A 16,974-nucleotide genomic window follows, 5' to 3' on the forward strand; every position below is an offset into this window, starting at 1 on the left:
TCAACCCCTCCCTTCCTCCCTCCCTTTCTCTCACATGGGCTCTCTTTATCTCTAGTCTCTTCTTCTCTTTCCATCAACCTCTCTCTCTCAACCCTTCCCTTCTTCCTCACTCTCTCTCTAGTCTATTACTCATTTACCATCCCTTCCTCCCTCTCACTTAGGATATCTCTCTCTCTTAGGTTATGACTGGGAGGGAGAGAGAGAGAGAAAAGAGAGATGATGGAGGGAGATAGGGAAAGATATATATATATCTACTTGAGAGAGAAAGAGAGGGTGAGAGAGAGAGATACTTGAGAGAGAAAGAGAAAGGGAATAGAAGAGAGAAAGAAAGAGTGTTAGAGGAAAAGAGAGAGATAATTGAGAGAGAAAGAGAAAGGGAGAGAGGGAGAGAGGGAAAATAATGTGAGAGAGAGACACTTGAGAGAGGGGGAGGGAAGTAATGGGAAGGAGAGAGGGAGAGGGAAGAGAGAGGATGGGGGAGTGAGAACGAAAAATGGAGAAAATAGGAAAGAGAGACACCTAAGAGAGAGGGGGGGATGGAGAGGGAGAGAATGGGAAAGAGAGAGAGACATGAGAGAGAGAGAGAGAGAGAGAGAGAGAGAGTTGACAAAGAAAGAGAAAGTGAGTGGGAGAGAGAGAGGGAAAGAGAGATAGAGGGAAAGAGACAGATATCTAAGAAAATGAGAAAGGGAGGGGTAGAGAGAATGGAAGAGAGAGAGAGAGAGAGAGAGAGAGAGAGAGAGAGAGAGAGAGAGAGAGAGAGAGAGAGAGAGAGAGAGAGAGAGAGAAGGGGGTTGGGAGGGAGGGAGGGAAAGAGATAGAGACTTGAGGAAAAAAGAGACTTAAAGGAAAAGAGAGAGACTTGTGAGAGAAAGAGAAAGGGAGGGGGAAGGAGAGAATGGATAGAATGGGATAGAGACAGAGAGAGAGAAGGGGATTGGGAGGGAGTGAGGGAAAGAGAGAGAGACTTGAGAGAGAAAGAGAAAGGGAAGGGGGGGAGAGAATGGACATAATGGGACAAAGGCACTTGAGAGAGAGAGAGACTTGAGAGAAAGAAAGGGAGAAGGCGGGAGAGAATGGATAGAATGGGACATAGACACTTGAGAGAGAGAGAGAGGGGGGAAGGGGATAGAGAGAGGGAAAGAGAGACATAGAGAGAGAATTGATAGGGAAAGAGGGAGGGAGAGAGGGAAAGAGAGAGATACTTGAGAGAGAAAGAGAGTATAAGCAGAGAGAGAGATGGATGGGGAGGGAGAGAGAAAGGAATGGGGAGGGAGAGAGGGAAAGAATGGGATAGAGACACCTGAGAGGGGGAGAGAGAAAGATGGAGGGGGAGATATAGAGAGATTTGAGAGGTGGATGGAGTAATTGTGTGTGTGTGTGTGTGTGTGTGTGTGTGTGTGTGTGTGTGTGTGTGTGTGTGTGTGTGTGAGAGAGAGAGAGAGAGAGAGAGAGAAAGAAAGAGACATAGGGAGAGACTTGAGAGGGAAAGAGAGAGGGAGAGAGGGAAGGAGAGAGAAAGAGTTAGAGGCAAAGAGAGAGAGATTTGAGAGAGAAAGAGAAAGGGAGAGAGGGAAAGAGGGAAAGAGAGGAGGAGAGAGATATTGAAGAAGAATGGGAGGGAGGGAGAGAGAAATGAAGAATAGAGGTAGAGAGGAAGATATAGGAGGAGATGGAGGAATAATGGAGATAGGGAGGAAGAATAGATATAGAGAGATATAGGAAGGGAGCAAGGAAGAATAGAGATAGGGAGATAGAGTATGTGGGAAAAAGAGAAAGGAAGTGGGAGGGAGAGACTTGAGAAGGAAAGAGGCAAAGAGAAAGGGAGAGAGGGAAAGAGGGAGAGAGAGGGAGAGAGATAGAGAAGAAAGGGAGGGAGGGAGAGAGAAAGGAAGAATATAGATATGGAGATAGAGAGAGAAAGAAAAAGAGAAAGGGGAGAGACTTGAGAAGGAAAGAGAGAGAGAGAGAGAGAGAGAGAGAGAGAGAGAGAGAGAGAGAGAGAGAGAGAGAGAGAGAGAGAGAGAGAGAAAGAGGAAGGAAGAATAGAGATAGAGAGATAGGGAGAGTGAGAAAAAGAGAAAGGGAGTGGAAGGGAAAGACTTGGGAAGGAGAGAGAGAGAGAGAGAGAGAGAGAGAGAGAGAGACAGAGACAGAGACAGAGACAGAGAGACAGAGAGACAGAGAGAGAGATAGAGATAGAGAGGGAGAGTGAGAAAAAGAGAAAGGGAGTGGAAGGGAAAGACTTGGGAAGGAGAGAGAGAGAGAGAGAGAGAGAGAGAGAGAGAGAGAGAGAGAGAGAGAGAGAGAGAGAGAGAGAGAGAGAGAGAGAGGCAGATATAGGAGGGGAGGGAAAGAGAGAGTGAGAGAGAGGGAAAGTGGGAAAGAGAGTGAAATAGGGATAGAGAGAGTGAGAAAGAAGAGATAGGATGGGGGAGGGAGAGAGAGATAGGGTGGAGGGAAATAATGGGAGGGAGGGAGGGAGAGGGAAGAGATAGGATGGGGGAGGGAGAAAGAGAGATGGGGGAGGGAAACAATGGGAGTGATAGAGGGAGAGGGAAGAGATGGGATGGGGGAGGGAGAGCAAGAGAGGGTGAGAGAGAGAGAGAGATAGAGAGAGAGGGAGATGGAAGATATAGAATTGGGGAGGGAGAAAGGGAGAGAATGAGAAAGAGTGATAATGAGAAATGGAGGGAGTGACGGGGAGGAGAGAGGGAGGGAAAGGGAGAGAGATACACCTAAGAGAGGAGGAGAGTGAGATAAAGAGATAAAGGGTTGAGAGAGAGAGAGAGAGAGAGAGATGGGAATGGAGAGAATAGAGAGAATGGAGAGAATGGGAGAGACACTTGAGAGAGAGGGGGAGATAGAGAGATAGAGAAATTCAAAGGGAGGGGGAGAGAGATAGAGAAAGTAGTAGGTGGTTTTTTCCTTCGACTGGTTGGATCAAAGCTAATTTTGATGGGGCAGCCAAGGGAAATCTGGGGCTGACTAGGTGTGGACAAGTGATAAGAAATGAAACACGCTATTGTATTGCGGCGGCAGCACTCCCCATGGGATCCCAGACCAACCACTTAGACAAGGCCATGGCAGCTTATCAAGCCCTTGCCCTTGCCAAATCTTTGGGATATAATAAAGTTTGGCTTGAGGGAGATTCTAATAACATTGTTAAATGCCTAAAGGGCCTATCCTCTCCATCAATGAACCTTCATTATAAGGTCATTTTTTTAACCTCTTCATTTTACCATTCATTCTTTTGATCATCCATGTTTTCAAAAAAAATTCTAAATTAGATATAGGAATTTAAAAATGTCACCATGAACCATAATTTACTTGATTGTATTTCTCATAAGAAACTTTTTAAAAAATATAGTATTTATTTTTTAATTTAATTATAATATTTATTTTCTATTTTCTATTAAACATATATTTTTTCTAAGCATGTAGAGCTCTAAATGAGCATGTGAAAAAATGGAAAAAATTTGTTAAAAACTAATCCTCTATCATACTGATGATCCTCTATATATATATATATACAAATAGAAACCCTCTTCACAAAGAAGAAAAGATAGTTAGTCACAATAAAATAAGTTGGAAAGAAGTTGTTAGTAACACATTACCCAAAGCAATAGGTAAAAAAAATTCCACCCAAGATATAATATATATTATTTATATTATATATATATAATTTATTATATAAAATAAATAATAAAAATTACATAGATTTCTTAATTATTGTTTTTATTGGTTTCTTAATTATTTATTTTATATTTTATATAATATAAAATAAAAATTATATATAAAAACAATGGATGCAAAGCATCATGTTCCTACCAATAGCTATGATAAAAGTAGATATGAAGATAAAGGGAAAGGGGGAGACAGAGAGATGATGTGAGAAATAGAGAGTTTTTATTTTAAATTTAAAAATATTTAAATACAAAAGATTAAGATTTTAAACATAATATTTAACAACAAGAGACGCAAGCGTAGAGTTCTTGCCGATTGTGAGTAAGGATAAGCAATGAGTGAAAAGAGACTTGTAGTAAGGGTGTAGATAGAATTAAGGAGTTTTGTGGAATTTGTTAGAGGCAGAAAGGTTTTATAATTGAAGAAAAAGATTTCAAAACTAGCAGCAATAGCATTGAAGATTGGTGACTACCCTTTAAAACAAAGAAGATTATTTGACAACAGAGAACCATTTTGCAAAGATTCAAATCTAATAGGCAAACATATGTGTCAATTAACACTCAACCATTAATGTCCATGACAAAGATGAAGCACTAGATTAAATACTTATGAATTAGATATACGAGATTAGCTCAATTCCACTCAAATAAATCATTTTTAAAATAAAGGCTCTGAATATTCCAAAATTGTAAAAAAATCAGTTTCACCATTTGAAAAAAAATAAAACATTAATCCCATCACTCTTTTCTACCAAAAATATATAGATCAAAATCTCCACTCAATGCCCCGTGGTACAATTTTTAACCCATACTTTTTTGTACCAAATTGGAACAGTTTTCTAAATAGATTTGTCATTTGAATGTACAGTTAGATATGTGTCAAACAATATCACGCGATCTAATCGAGCAAGAAAAGTAGTATAAAATTATAGATTGTGAAAATTTGATATCATTAATTTGATGAGTAGTTCAATTATTTTGAATATGGAAAACTATTTGTTGAAATGATTAAAGTTTTATTTTGTAAATGTTTATATTTGATCATCACACATATATTTGACTATATTATATTATATATTATATTTGATCATCCCAGCACAAACAATACGTGTACGTGTACACTCTTTAGCTTCTCCTTGAAGAAAGTAAGAAAGTACTAATGCGCTTATCATTGTGACCAAAGTATATAGTATATTAACTTTCAATAAATCAAGTTTATTTTTAATTACATTCTTTATTTTTTTTATGCAAATATATTTCAAATTATTTGATAATTAGTAATACTTGAAATTTTTCAAACTAAACAAATCGTTTACTATAAAAAAATACCATCCAAATGCTTCTCTATTTTCTGCTCTATGCTAACCACATTATTGGGAGGAACTTGATGCTTGAACTTGATGTTTTGTGTCTCTTGTATAATAAATATAAATATTCAAATTTAAAAGAATCATTTTATTCTCTATTTTATTTTGTTGTTCACATGGACTTTCTTTCTTTAATACATTTTCTTTATTTTTTTGCTTTTTAATAATGCATTGATCTATTAGAATAAAATAAGAAGATAAATAAACTAGCATGTAATTTATTTAATTTTAAATTAATAAATTATTTCATAATAAATGATTTTTTCTATTTTTTACAAAAATCTAAAATAGAGAATAATAAGATGTTAAAAGCACAATTTAATGTACCTAAAATTTATATTAAAAAAATAAATTATATTTCAAATATTATCAATATATATTTGGAAGAAATTAAATCTATCTAAAAAACAAATAAAATGTCTATTAGATTTACCAAACATTTACTGAGGAGTTAACACATGTGAGTAGATTTAATGTACATACTGATATTTTATTTAATGATTTGTATAAAAATTTAAATTTTTTTTTTTAGAAAAATTGAATTTTAGATTTATAGAAATCAGTAAGATCAAAGAGAAGTGACATTTCAGTAAAAATAGAAAATAAATTTAGACTATAATATTTTAGTTAATTTTTTAACTCTTTATAATCTATGATTAAATTAATTAAAGAATGAAATTTAATTAAAAAAACTAAAAATAAAAAAATGATATTTAATAAATAATATAAATATGTAATATAAGAAAATAAAAAATATGTGTCATAGTTTATGATATATAAAACAAAATAAAAACGATTTCATGCATTCACAGAAAACAATAGTGGGCGGCAAAAACTACACTTGATTTCCTCCGTTTTGTTAAAATGGATGTTATCAGATGTACGAGATGCCTGTTTTATCGGTTGGATAGCCGCGCATTACTGCACTTCACGTTAGTTCTAGTCTCAGCTTTTTGTCCCTCAAACTTGTAACGGCTAAAATGAGCATTTCGCGGGTAACTTCAGATTAGTTATTATTAGCGCAGATTTAAAACCAATCACAACTTACTCGACTCCGCGGGAGAAAAATAATTATATAATCGGATTTTATCGCCCATTTTTCATCATTTCTTGTGCGGGTTTGAATTCAAGGGAGAAATTATAGATTTTGAAGCTTATATAATGAAGAGAGCAGCGGAGAAGGAAAGATCAGAGATTCGGGGACCAAAACGGTAAGTTAGTTTTTATACTAAGCTGGAAATTAATTGCTTCTTTCAAGCTTGGGCAGAACATGAGATTTCTGACTATTTCTTGTCGTTTGTGCTGCGTTAATTTCAGTTGTAGGTTCGCCGAAGGTTATGAAGAGATGCCTTTGCCAACAGAGATAGACGCACAATCATATCTGATTTCAGTAAAAGAGCATTTCAAAGATGATATGGGAAAATTTGCAGAGTTTATTCAAATCCTCGATGATTTTAGGTCAAAGACGTATGTAATCCTTGCAAATCTTTACTTAGGGCTTCCGAATTTCTAATTGATAATGTATTTTACGCTCTTTGAACCGGCATTTTTGGTTAATTTGCAGATGTGATGCGATCAAGGTTATTGCCAGATTGAAACAGCTCGTTAAGAGCCATGAACTTCTTTTAGGTTTCAATAAATTTCTCCCAAAAGGCTTCGAAATCTTGCTCCCTTCCGAAGATTTTCTACGAGACGGACACAAGGATCAACATCACAAATCAAGGGCTATGTTGGGTAGCAATGCTTTGCCAGCTTCAAACAATGAGAAAATCACATACAAACCCAAATCAGAGATGGACCTTTCTCATTTGGAACAGTGTACTCCTAGATACCGTTTGATACCACAGAATGTAAGGAAAATCTCTCTTATTTTAATGGAAGAATCAATGTCTGGTGGGATTCATAAGCAAAGTTTAAACATGCATTATTACAATCCATCTGCATGAACTGCCGCTATTTTTTGCATACAATTATAAATCTTCAGTTGCAGTCTAAGCCACTATTTTGCATTCGAAATTCTTATTGTAAATACAATTCCTTTGTGCACTTCTTCTGAAGCTATCTACTGACCTCCCTAGATCTTGTTTCTTTTTTAGTTTATTTCATAATGTAGAGATGTATGATTGTTTTTTCTATTTAAAATTTGGCTGAAGAATCAACATTAATTTCATTATGTTGCAGTTCCTGAAACCCGTTGCCAGCTGTTCAACTGATCTTGACGCAGAGGTATTGAATGATATTTGTGTATCAGTAGCATCTGGTACAGAGGATTACCGAAGAAAAAGGCAATTTAACACTTATGAGCAGGCTATTCTCAATTGTGAGGATGACAGGTACCACATATATTGAAGTTAATCTTCTAGTTACATATAGGAGTACATTTTAAGGATTGTCAATTTGTAATTATTCGGTGGAAAATCATGAGTTTTCTGGAGTACTAATAAACTAACCAAGCATACTACATACAGAGAGCGAGAGCTTATCATTTGGTGTTAGGTGCTCCCTATCACTGAAGATAGTATACAGGTGTATTATTTTGTATTTAAGATTGTCAAATTTTGAATTTCCAGATTTGAGTTGGACATGCTCATAAAAAATTTAGAAGCTGCAATTGAGCGTGTACATGAGTTACTGGAAAAGCAACATGCTCATTTCAGAATTGAAGACCACCTGACAGGTAGCTTCTTTTTAAGAGTTTCTGTAATTATAGTCACAAGTTGGATATTTAGTTTGGTTGGTTGTAAATGTGACGAGTAATTTGTCAACATTTGGCCATTGCAGCTATGAATTTAAGGTGCATTGAGCTCATTTATGGAAATTGCGGGCTTCGTATAATAGATCTGCTGCTTGAAAAGCCAGATCGTTGTTTACCAGTAATTGTAAAACGTCTTCAACAGAAGCACGACGAATGGGTCGATTGTCGGACCAGATTCAACAAAGGCTGGGCAGATGTTTATACAAAGTACTATCAGAGATCTCTTGACCACCATAGCTCCCGCTTTAACCAAAGAGATGCAAAATGTTTGAGCCACTTGGAAAATATTATGGAGGATTGTTGTATATGATATTAATTTCTGACTTGTGAAAACAAGATTGAGGTTTTCCTCAATCGCTATGTGCTTCTTGACAATAGCCGTTATGTTGATTTTTTGTATTTAAACAGATGAAGATATTTTTTTGTTGATTGACAATAGCCGTTATGTTGTTTTTTTGTATTTATTTGAGATAACAAATATTGCATGACATCAAAACTATTGATTCCTATTTTAATGGGACACATTTTGTTTATTGGGTCGAACAAATTTTGCTTATTGCAATCCAAGAATGCAAAATTTGTTGAAATCTAAAGATTTAGGGCATATTATTAGTAATGGATATGAAGAACCTAAAAAATATTAATGCATTAACTCTAGAAAAATTCACAAAAAGACAATGAAGCTTTATTTCTAATTCAAGGTGCACTATGTCAATCAATTTTTCCTCAGATAAGTGATGTTGTACACATTCTAAAGAGGCATTGACTATTCTTGTAAATGCATATCAAAGTGTTCATATAGTTAAGTTACAAACACTATGGAAAAATTTTGAAAATGTTCAAATGGGTCAAAATGAATCAAATAACGAATTTCCAACAAAAGTTGAAGGGATGGTAAATCAAATAATCAACATGTGACACTACTACATAGAGTGAGGGTTTAAGACAAAAATTGAGTAAATTGTATTGACTTGAGACAAATAAATCTTAAGGAGAGATGTTTGAAAGCCATTCTTGCCCCCCAAAAAAGAGGTAAGATAAGATACAAAAATAGGCTATTATATTTCGATAGGTAAGCTACTAGTGTCACGTAATGAGGAGCAGTGTGATAGAAACTAATGTTATTTAAATATATGATATATTGGATGAAGAAATTGAATACAACATGTTAAATGATCTACAATCAATGAAAATAAAATCATACATAAAATGATAAGCATCAGAATGTCTTGATCAACATAATAGTCTCTAAAAGAATAATAGGCCTCTATGCCATGTTCCACTTTCACACAAACTTTCATATACATAAAAGAAACCTTAGGAAAGGGAAAAACATAATTCATTAGGGCCTCATTTCTATAAGTGAGGGTATTGGAATGAATAGAAGCTAAAGCCTCACAAATGGGATTGTCAGTCTTAATAACCACTAGGAAAGCCTCATAAAGGGACTTGTCAATCATCACCATTTCCTTATGAGTGTTGAGAGCTGAAGAGGATGATATAATTGAAATAAGGTCATCAAGGGTTTCATTTAACATAGCACAGTCATCACTGCTAAATATGGAATTCACATTGAGAGATGGTATTTTAGATGCTTCAGTGGGTTTTGAACTATTATATCCAAGTCTGAATGAGGTTTTACGTATCTTATTTTTTAAAGGAACTCTAATCCCTTGTCCACTTGTGCCACAACCATTTCCATTATAACTACTTTTAGCTAAAATGTGAAAACTCATACCATAAAGGGATTCCATATCGAAAAGAGATGGCATGGTCTCATAGGTCTCAATGTCATAATTAGATGAACTAGAAGAATATTTTGAAGAATACATTGAATTAGAAGAAGCCACAAAATTTTTACTAAGTTGTTTAGGCAAAGTTGATCGTTTATTAGGTTCCACCATATCATCACTATTTTTAGTCTTAGGCCCTATTGGGGTGATTTTATATTCTACTATAAAGGTAGGTGTAAAATCTAAGGACCCCCAATCATCATCTAAGAGTACCTCTTCGGATGAAGAAGTGTCTTTAGGAGGAGATGACGTTTAAACTTGAGTAGTAGAAGAATTAGAAAAATGTGAAGAAGATCTAGAATCAGATGAATTTTGCAAACAAACTTGTAATTTAGTATCAGTGTGCAAAGTATACATCTTGTTGTTATAAATAAATTTGACTTGATGATGAAGAGTGGAAGGGACAGATTGCATACGATGAATCTAAGGTCTCCCTAGAACAAGGTTGTAAGTAAGCTCATCAAGCATAATTTGAATAGGTGTAGCTAAAATAGCAAGTCCTATCTTAATGGGAAAGGTTACTGTACCTAAGGATGACCACAATAATATTATCCAACAGATCAATGCTACAAACATTAAGGCCAAATACATTGTCCACTGAGGTTCATCTTATAGAATTACCATTAATAGGGACAACTATCATAAAAGGATCATAATGATTTTGAATATCCTTAGAAGGTAACCCATCTTGAGAGAACACAATTTGAGCTTTAGGTAACTCATCTTGAAAATGTAATTGAAAAGATGTAAATTGAATGACAAACCTAGGGTAAGAAGGTAAATGCATGAAATAACAAGGTGGACTAATTATGCTAACTGATAATGAAACAAAAACATCGTGCAATAGGTAAAAAAATGGGAGGATAATCTGATTGTGTACCTATAATTGAAATTTGTAACCAAAGTGATAGGACCAGGGTGCTCAAACCAGAGCGCCTAGCGCCGATGTTTAAAAATATAGATTTTGAGATAATCCAAGAGACACCTATCAAATTTGAACCTGTTCTAGGAGGACCGGAGAACCTTGGTCCAGACACTTTCTATTGAAATTTGGTTGGATGCTCTATTTTTGGGTCATGATGTTGTTCTCATCTTCTTGGCTCCATTGGGTACTTGTAATTGTACACAAGAGGAAAGAAAGGGTTGTGGATAGGGGTTTGCCATAGGTCAAACATCGGGTTTGGAATTAAACCTAATTGAAATAAAAATAAAATTGTAACTAAATTGGAAAATATTACATTTTGAGGGAACAAATGAAATAATTGAAAGTAGATGATTGTACCTCCAATGGATGATGCAATGCTCTTAGGATAATTCCTTCATGTGTTGATTAAATAACATGAAAAATCACATAAAATTTATCATGAAATTATAATTGAAACATAATATGAAGATGCCTTGATGTATTTTTGCTCCTCCTTGACTCAGATTTGCTCTTGAGGAAGCATAATTGCTCTTGAGTTGATGATAACATTAGCATAAGGTGTAATTGTTGAAAATTAATTGAGAAGGATGCCTTATATAAGGATTTCATAATTAAAATCACCATTATGCTGACTTAGAATTGATATAGTCTTGCACAGAGCTAGATTTGAATAGGGTATGACCACCTTAATATTCTCTTGAAATTCAGGGAAAATGTTCAAGACCAAGTAGTATACTACCTGCTCCTATCAGCTTTTTTCCAATGTTCTAGGGATGTGAGATAGCATGATTCTAATCCTAAATCCAACTTGGTGTCTCAAAACAAAATGTGTAGATATGCAAAAATCTGCCTTGAAGATTGAAAATAGGGCAAGATTAGGATTAAATCGGGATTAAAAGAATAAAGGGCATGCGTATAATTAAGGCCTCAAATAAGAGTGTGATGATGTAATAAATTCAAAGAATAAGACCCTTAATATTAATTTAAGTCAATAAAGGTCCTATAATGCATAGAGGAAAGGGAAGTACTAAAATAGGTGCTAGGAGAGTGTGAAATTGAACATACTAATAAAGGTGTACAATTTGCGACCCTACATTTGGCCCCTACTTTATCAGAGTATGATCCCACGAGCATGCTCTTTAATAGGTAACTTTCAAGCATAAACAAAAGTAAACATCATTAGTACTAAAAGTTTCAAGTCAACTAGTTGAAGAGGCCTCGATAATCAAAATGCCTCAACCTCTAATATCATTATCGGCATGTTATTGCAAGAGAACAAGTGGACTTGTAGAAAGAACAAGAATGTACACCAATTTAAAGAACAATGAACCATGATCCAACACTAGCAAACTGTGTCATGCTATGGGTTCATGGGAGAGAAAGAAGGAACATGGATTCCACAGGCCAGCAAGTTGTGTTATGTTAGGTGATCCGTGGTGGGGAGGAGTGGCAGAATAGTCTAGCTATGTTTTGCTAATTCCACTCACCCTACTACATATGTCACTATCCGGTTTTAGAAGTTAAGCATCCCGTATAAGACATTGTTTTGTTTGGTTTTGAGCATGCAACAACCTGTATAGGACATGAAATAAAAATAGTATAAGACTTTTTTTTCTCTGGTTTAGAGCATGTCTACCCTATATAAGACATATTAAAAGGTTGTGTCTAGTTTCAGGCATGAAGCATCTCGTATAAGACTTCGTTTTGTCTTGTTTCAAGAATGAACGCCTCGTATAAGACATGCCAAATATAGAGCAAAAGTATAATATAAAAGGGGTGATATGTATGACCCCACTTAATATGTCAACATAGTCATATGTTGATGTCTTAAGGAATCTAGAAACAAGGTTGCACGCCTTCAACATAAAGGAGACCTCCTTTTGCCAACAATGTAGTGATTTCTTTAGTGGCTAATATTCGCCAATTCGCTATTTTTTAAAATTTGGAAATCAAAATTTGGCTAATAGTTCAAGTTTTAAGGTAACCTAAATCACCACATTTTTTACAAAATTTTATTTCAGTCTTATTTAAATCGCCAAATAATTTATTTTATTAAATTTTTGAACTCAAAGATTCGCCCAAATATTCGATACATGGTTGGATCAGATTCGCCAAAATTTTATTAGTTATTGTAAAAGATTAAATTAAATTGTCAATAATACATCATAATTATTAGTTACTTTAGGGTTCTACTAGCAATATTTAGTTGCCACCACTGATTCAAAATATAATCTAATGACCATCATTGCATTCCATGAGGTAAACTATACCTACAAGTTGTAATGCTCATGAGAGTTGAGTTTCTTTTCAATTGTTGGCCTCAATGGAAATCAATGGTATAAAAACAATTTTGGGACCCATGAGTATTACAAATTTTAAGTACATTTTATCTGACGAAATACAAAGATGGCTATTAGATTAATCTAAATTAATGCTAGTAACTAAATAAACTAGTGTTTACCCTTTAAACTCATTAATCATCTCCACCTTAAGCATCTACTTTTCTATAAGAATTTATTTTTCTAAATAAAATTATTTGAAATAGTAATTAATGCATACTTGTGTTATTTTCTAAGATTCGCCAAGATTTTCCACCAAAAAATTTTGACGTAAAAAAATTCGCTAATAAAATTAATATTTTTCTTTTAAAAAATGAAAGATTCGCCAATAAAAATTATTATTTGTATCCAAAATAGATAAAAATTTGCCAATATTTTATATCTTTCTTCGAGGGGGGGTTTCTTAAATTTATCACTTCAACAAAGTACATAATTTCAAGCCAAGGAGATTTAACTCATATAAGCGAGGAAAAGATAGTTGTAAAGAGATATCTTGTAACAAGGGTAAAGAAAATACTTGGAGGAGAAGAGATCTTTGGTCAAATACATCTACCTCCAATAGGGGATTTTTGAACAAAAATAACATCATCGGCCAAAAGAGAGGAAGGAAAACAAGAATGCATACCTTCCCCTTTTTACTAGGTGAAAAGAATTCTTGATAAGGATAACACACTTTTGACCAAAAGTGAAGGGTTTGTTTATAATAGATATACATCACCAAGTAAAGAAGAGGTTGTAGACAAGGATACACACCTCTTGCACAAGAGAGAATCCTTGAGTAAACAAACAACTTCACACAAGGAATGACATAACATCATAAGTAAACACCACTCAACAAAGAAAAAGTGGATCCTTATAATGGATAAGAGAAATCAATTCCCGCTAAGCATAGGGACAAATGTAAGGATTACAAAACCTCCAAACAGATATTATACGTAAAAGATATAATACTTCAAGAAAAGAAAGGTCCTAAATAAGGAACACACATGTACTCACATGAAAAAAGATCCAGTGCAAGAAAAGACATCAAGTTATGCAAGATAAAATTCAAAAGAAGAGGCAATATTCAAAAGAAGAGAAGGAGAATTGAAATATTATTCTTGCCCCACAAGCATGGAGACAAGGATACAAAAGACACACTCTTCTAAAATAAAGAAAAGACCCCCATTAGGAATTCATTTTCTTACAAGAGGGATGGGATCCTCAATAGGGATATGCATTTCCATAATATAGAAGACCTCATATTAAAGGAGACAATGTTGGAATCAATGAATACTTAGAGGGGGGGGTGGGGTGGGGGTGAATCAGTGTTCTATAATTTTTAACCTTGTTAACTTGTCCTTTAAACCACTTAATGCAAATGAATGGAAGATAGGTGCAGAGACATAAAGAAAACAACAACAACACCATAACACTAGGATTTTTACATTGAAACCCAGTTAAGGGAAAAAACACAGTGGGGATGAGACCCACAATATCAATATACTTTGCAGAAGTATAGAAATATTACATAAGGGGAATGCACATGGATTCAAGCACACTACCTAGAGCTCACTGTTCAAATTACAATAAGGGCTGCAACCCTAGAAGGCTCACTACCTTACAAAATGATTACAAATATAATTGGAATGTCTAAATAGATAAACAACACCTACAAATGCCAAAATACAGCTTCAGTTAAGCACAAAGTACACAATAGTACATTTCTATGCTATACTACATTGTTTTGTTGTATTCTGAAGCACAAATCCTTTACTTGTGCACATGAAACTATGCACAATCTCTTACAAACACTTTTCCAAATCAACTACACGTCTACAAGATTTCGGATTCGATAAGAAAGTGATTCAGCTGATTTCCCAACTGATCTCTACTCCCTCACTTTTAGGTATTGTCATTGGTTCTCCTACCCCCCTTTTCAAGTTGTCAAGAGGTCTGGGACAAGGGGATCCTATATCTCCTATTTTGTTTGTTATCTTGGCTGAAAGTCTGGCAGATATATCAGAAAATTTGTTTATGAATGTCAACCAAAAGGTTCCAAACCGTCGTCGGCTGAGAGGGTATGCTCCCATCAAAAATTTGTTGATGACATAGTGTTGATGGGCGCATCAACTATCAAGGAAGCCAGGACCCTTAAATCGATTCTGAATATCTACTGCCAAGCCTCGGGTCCCCTGATTAACTGGATGAAAAGTTCTCTCTTCTTCCTCAACACTCCTGAATATAGGTAGGGAAGAATTGCTAGAATTTTGGAATGTCAGATCAATTTGCTCCCCTCTATCTACTTGGGTCTCCCTCTATGCGAAAATCCTCCTGAGACATTTTGGAGTACCTTGGTGGACAGATTCCACAAAACAATTGCTGGCTGGAAAGAAGCCCTTATGAGCCAAGCGGGAAAAATCCAATTATTAAAATCCTCCCTCCAGAGCCTTCCTATGTATGCTTTAAGTCTATTTAGAATTCTGACCAATTTTGCTGAAGGTATTGAAAAGATTCAAAAGTCCTTCCTCTGGTTAGGGGTAGAGGAGAGGAAAAGGATTTCTCTAATATCCTGGGACAAAGTTTGTAGACCTAAAAAAATGGGTGGCGTTGGTCCGGATGGCTTCCCGATGTTATTCTTTCAATTGTTTTGGCACATTATTAGCCAGGACATTGTTAAGGGTGTTAAAGAATTTTTTTTTATCTAAGCTGATCTTGAAAGAGATAAATGCCACATTTTTTGTCCTTATCCCCAAGACTCCGAGCACTGACTCTATGGAGCTTTTCAGACCGATTAGTCTGTGCAATTCCTTTTATAAGATTATATCCCAGGTTCTCACCCTTAGATTTATTTCTATTCTTCCTGACATTATTTCTCCTCATCATACCAGCTTCATTCCTAAAAGGCATATTCTAGACTCCATCATCTCCATCCATGAGGTTATACACTCCCTGGAAGTCTCCAAAAACCAAGGTTTCCTGATGAAACTTGATTTGTCAAAGTCTTATGATCGGGTGGACTGGTGTTTTCTTCTCAGAATCCTTAAAGATTTTGGATTCGGTAAGAAAGTGATTCAGTTGATTTCCCAACTGATCTCTACTCCCTCGCTTTTAGTTATTGTTATTGGTTCTCCTACCCCCCTTTTCAAGTTGTCAAGAGGTCTGGGACAAGGGGATCCTATATCTCCTATTTTGTTTGTTATCTTGGCTGAAAGTCTGGAAGATATATCAGAAAACTTGTTTATGAATGTCAACTAAAAGGTCCCAAACCGTCGTTGGCTGAGAGGGTATGCTCCCATCAAAAATTTGTTGTTGACACGGTGTTGATGGGCACATCAACTATCAAGGAAGCCAGGACCCTTAAATCGATTCCGAATATCTGTTGCCAAGCCTTGGGTCACCTGATTAACTGGATGAAAAGTTCTCTCTTCTTCCTCAACACTCCTGAAGATAGGCAGGGAAGAATTGCTAGAATTTTGGAATGTCAGATCAGTTTGCTCCCCTCTATCTACTTGGGTCTCCCTCTATGCAAAAATCCTCTTGAGACGTTTTGGAGTACCTTGGTGGACAGATTCCACAAAACAATTGCTGGCTGGAAAGAAGCCCTTATGAGCCAAGCGGGGAAAATCCAATTATTAAAATCCTCCCTCTAGAGCCTTCCTATGTATGCTTTAAGTCTATTTAGAATTCCGACCAAGTTTGCTGAAGGTATTGAAAAGATTCAAAAGTCCTTCCTCTGGTTAGGGGTAGAGGAGAGGAAAAGGATTTCTCTGATATCCTAGGACAAAGTTTGTAGACCTAAAAAAATGGGTGGCCTTGGTTTGAGAAATATTAAAACTATTAATAAATCCCTTCTCGCTAAATAAATCCGAAGATTGTTTGGGAAAACCAGTGAATGGAATTCAATCTGGAAAGCCAAATAGATGCAACCTTAGATATCTCTTGCAGATTTTCTTAACTGCTATGAAGCCCCTTCTGGATCGGCAATTTGAAATAATGTTATCAAACGGATGTTATCAGTTGTACGAGATGCCGTTTCACGTTAGTTTTGGTCACGAGATGTTATCGAGATGCTTTTTGTCCCTCAAACAGCATTTCGCGGGTAAGTTGAGATTACCTAGTTATTAGCA

The 16,974-nt window shown here is 35.5% G+C and overlaps 1 protein-coding gene across 1 annotated transcript; it reads left to right on the forward strand.

Moving 5' to 3' along the window:
• Positions 1–5,906: 5,906 nt before the first annotated feature.
• LOC131056127 (paired amphipathic helix protein Sin3-like 4) lies at positions 5,907–8,121 on the forward strand. The gene is made up of 6 exons (XM_057990480.2): positions 5,907–6,264; positions 6,371–6,520; positions 6,618–6,903; positions 7,235–7,386; positions 7,624–7,730; positions 7,835–8,121. The coding sequence occupies exons 1-6, from the start codon at positions 6,215–6,217 to the stop codon at positions 8,116–8,118; spliced, it is 1,029 nt and encodes a 342-aa protein (XP_057846463.2). The 5' UTR covers positions 5,907–6,214; the 3' UTR covers positions 8,119–8,121.
• The last annotated feature ends 8,853 nt before the right edge of the window (positions 8,122–16,974 follow it).

The sequence above is a fragment of the Cryptomeria japonica genome, unplaced genomic scaffold (genome assembly GCF_030272615.1).
Source record: "Cryptomeria japonica unplaced genomic scaffold, Sugi_1.0 HiC_scaffold_282, whole genome shotgun sequence".
Taxonomy (NCBI): domain Eukaryota; kingdom Viridiplantae; phylum Streptophyta; class Pinopsida; order Cupressales; family Cupressaceae; genus Cryptomeria; species Cryptomeria japonica.

What these genes read in the sequence shown, in the direction of transcription:
- LOC131056127 (XM_057990480.2), top strand. Translation starts at nt 6,215, where the DNA reads ATGAAGAGAGCAGCGGAGAAGGAAAGATCAGAGATTCGGGGACCAAAA. An exon ending in GATGATTTTAGGTCAAAGAC is followed by an intron (nt 6,521 to 6,617) that starts GTATGTAATCCT and finishes GTTAATTTGCAG; the next exon opens with ATGTGATGCGATCAAGGTTA. An exon ending in ACCGTTTGATACCACAGAAT is followed by an intron (nt 6,904 to 7,234) that starts GTAAGGAAAATC and finishes ATTATGTTGCAG; the next exon opens with TTCCTGAAACCCGTTGCCAG.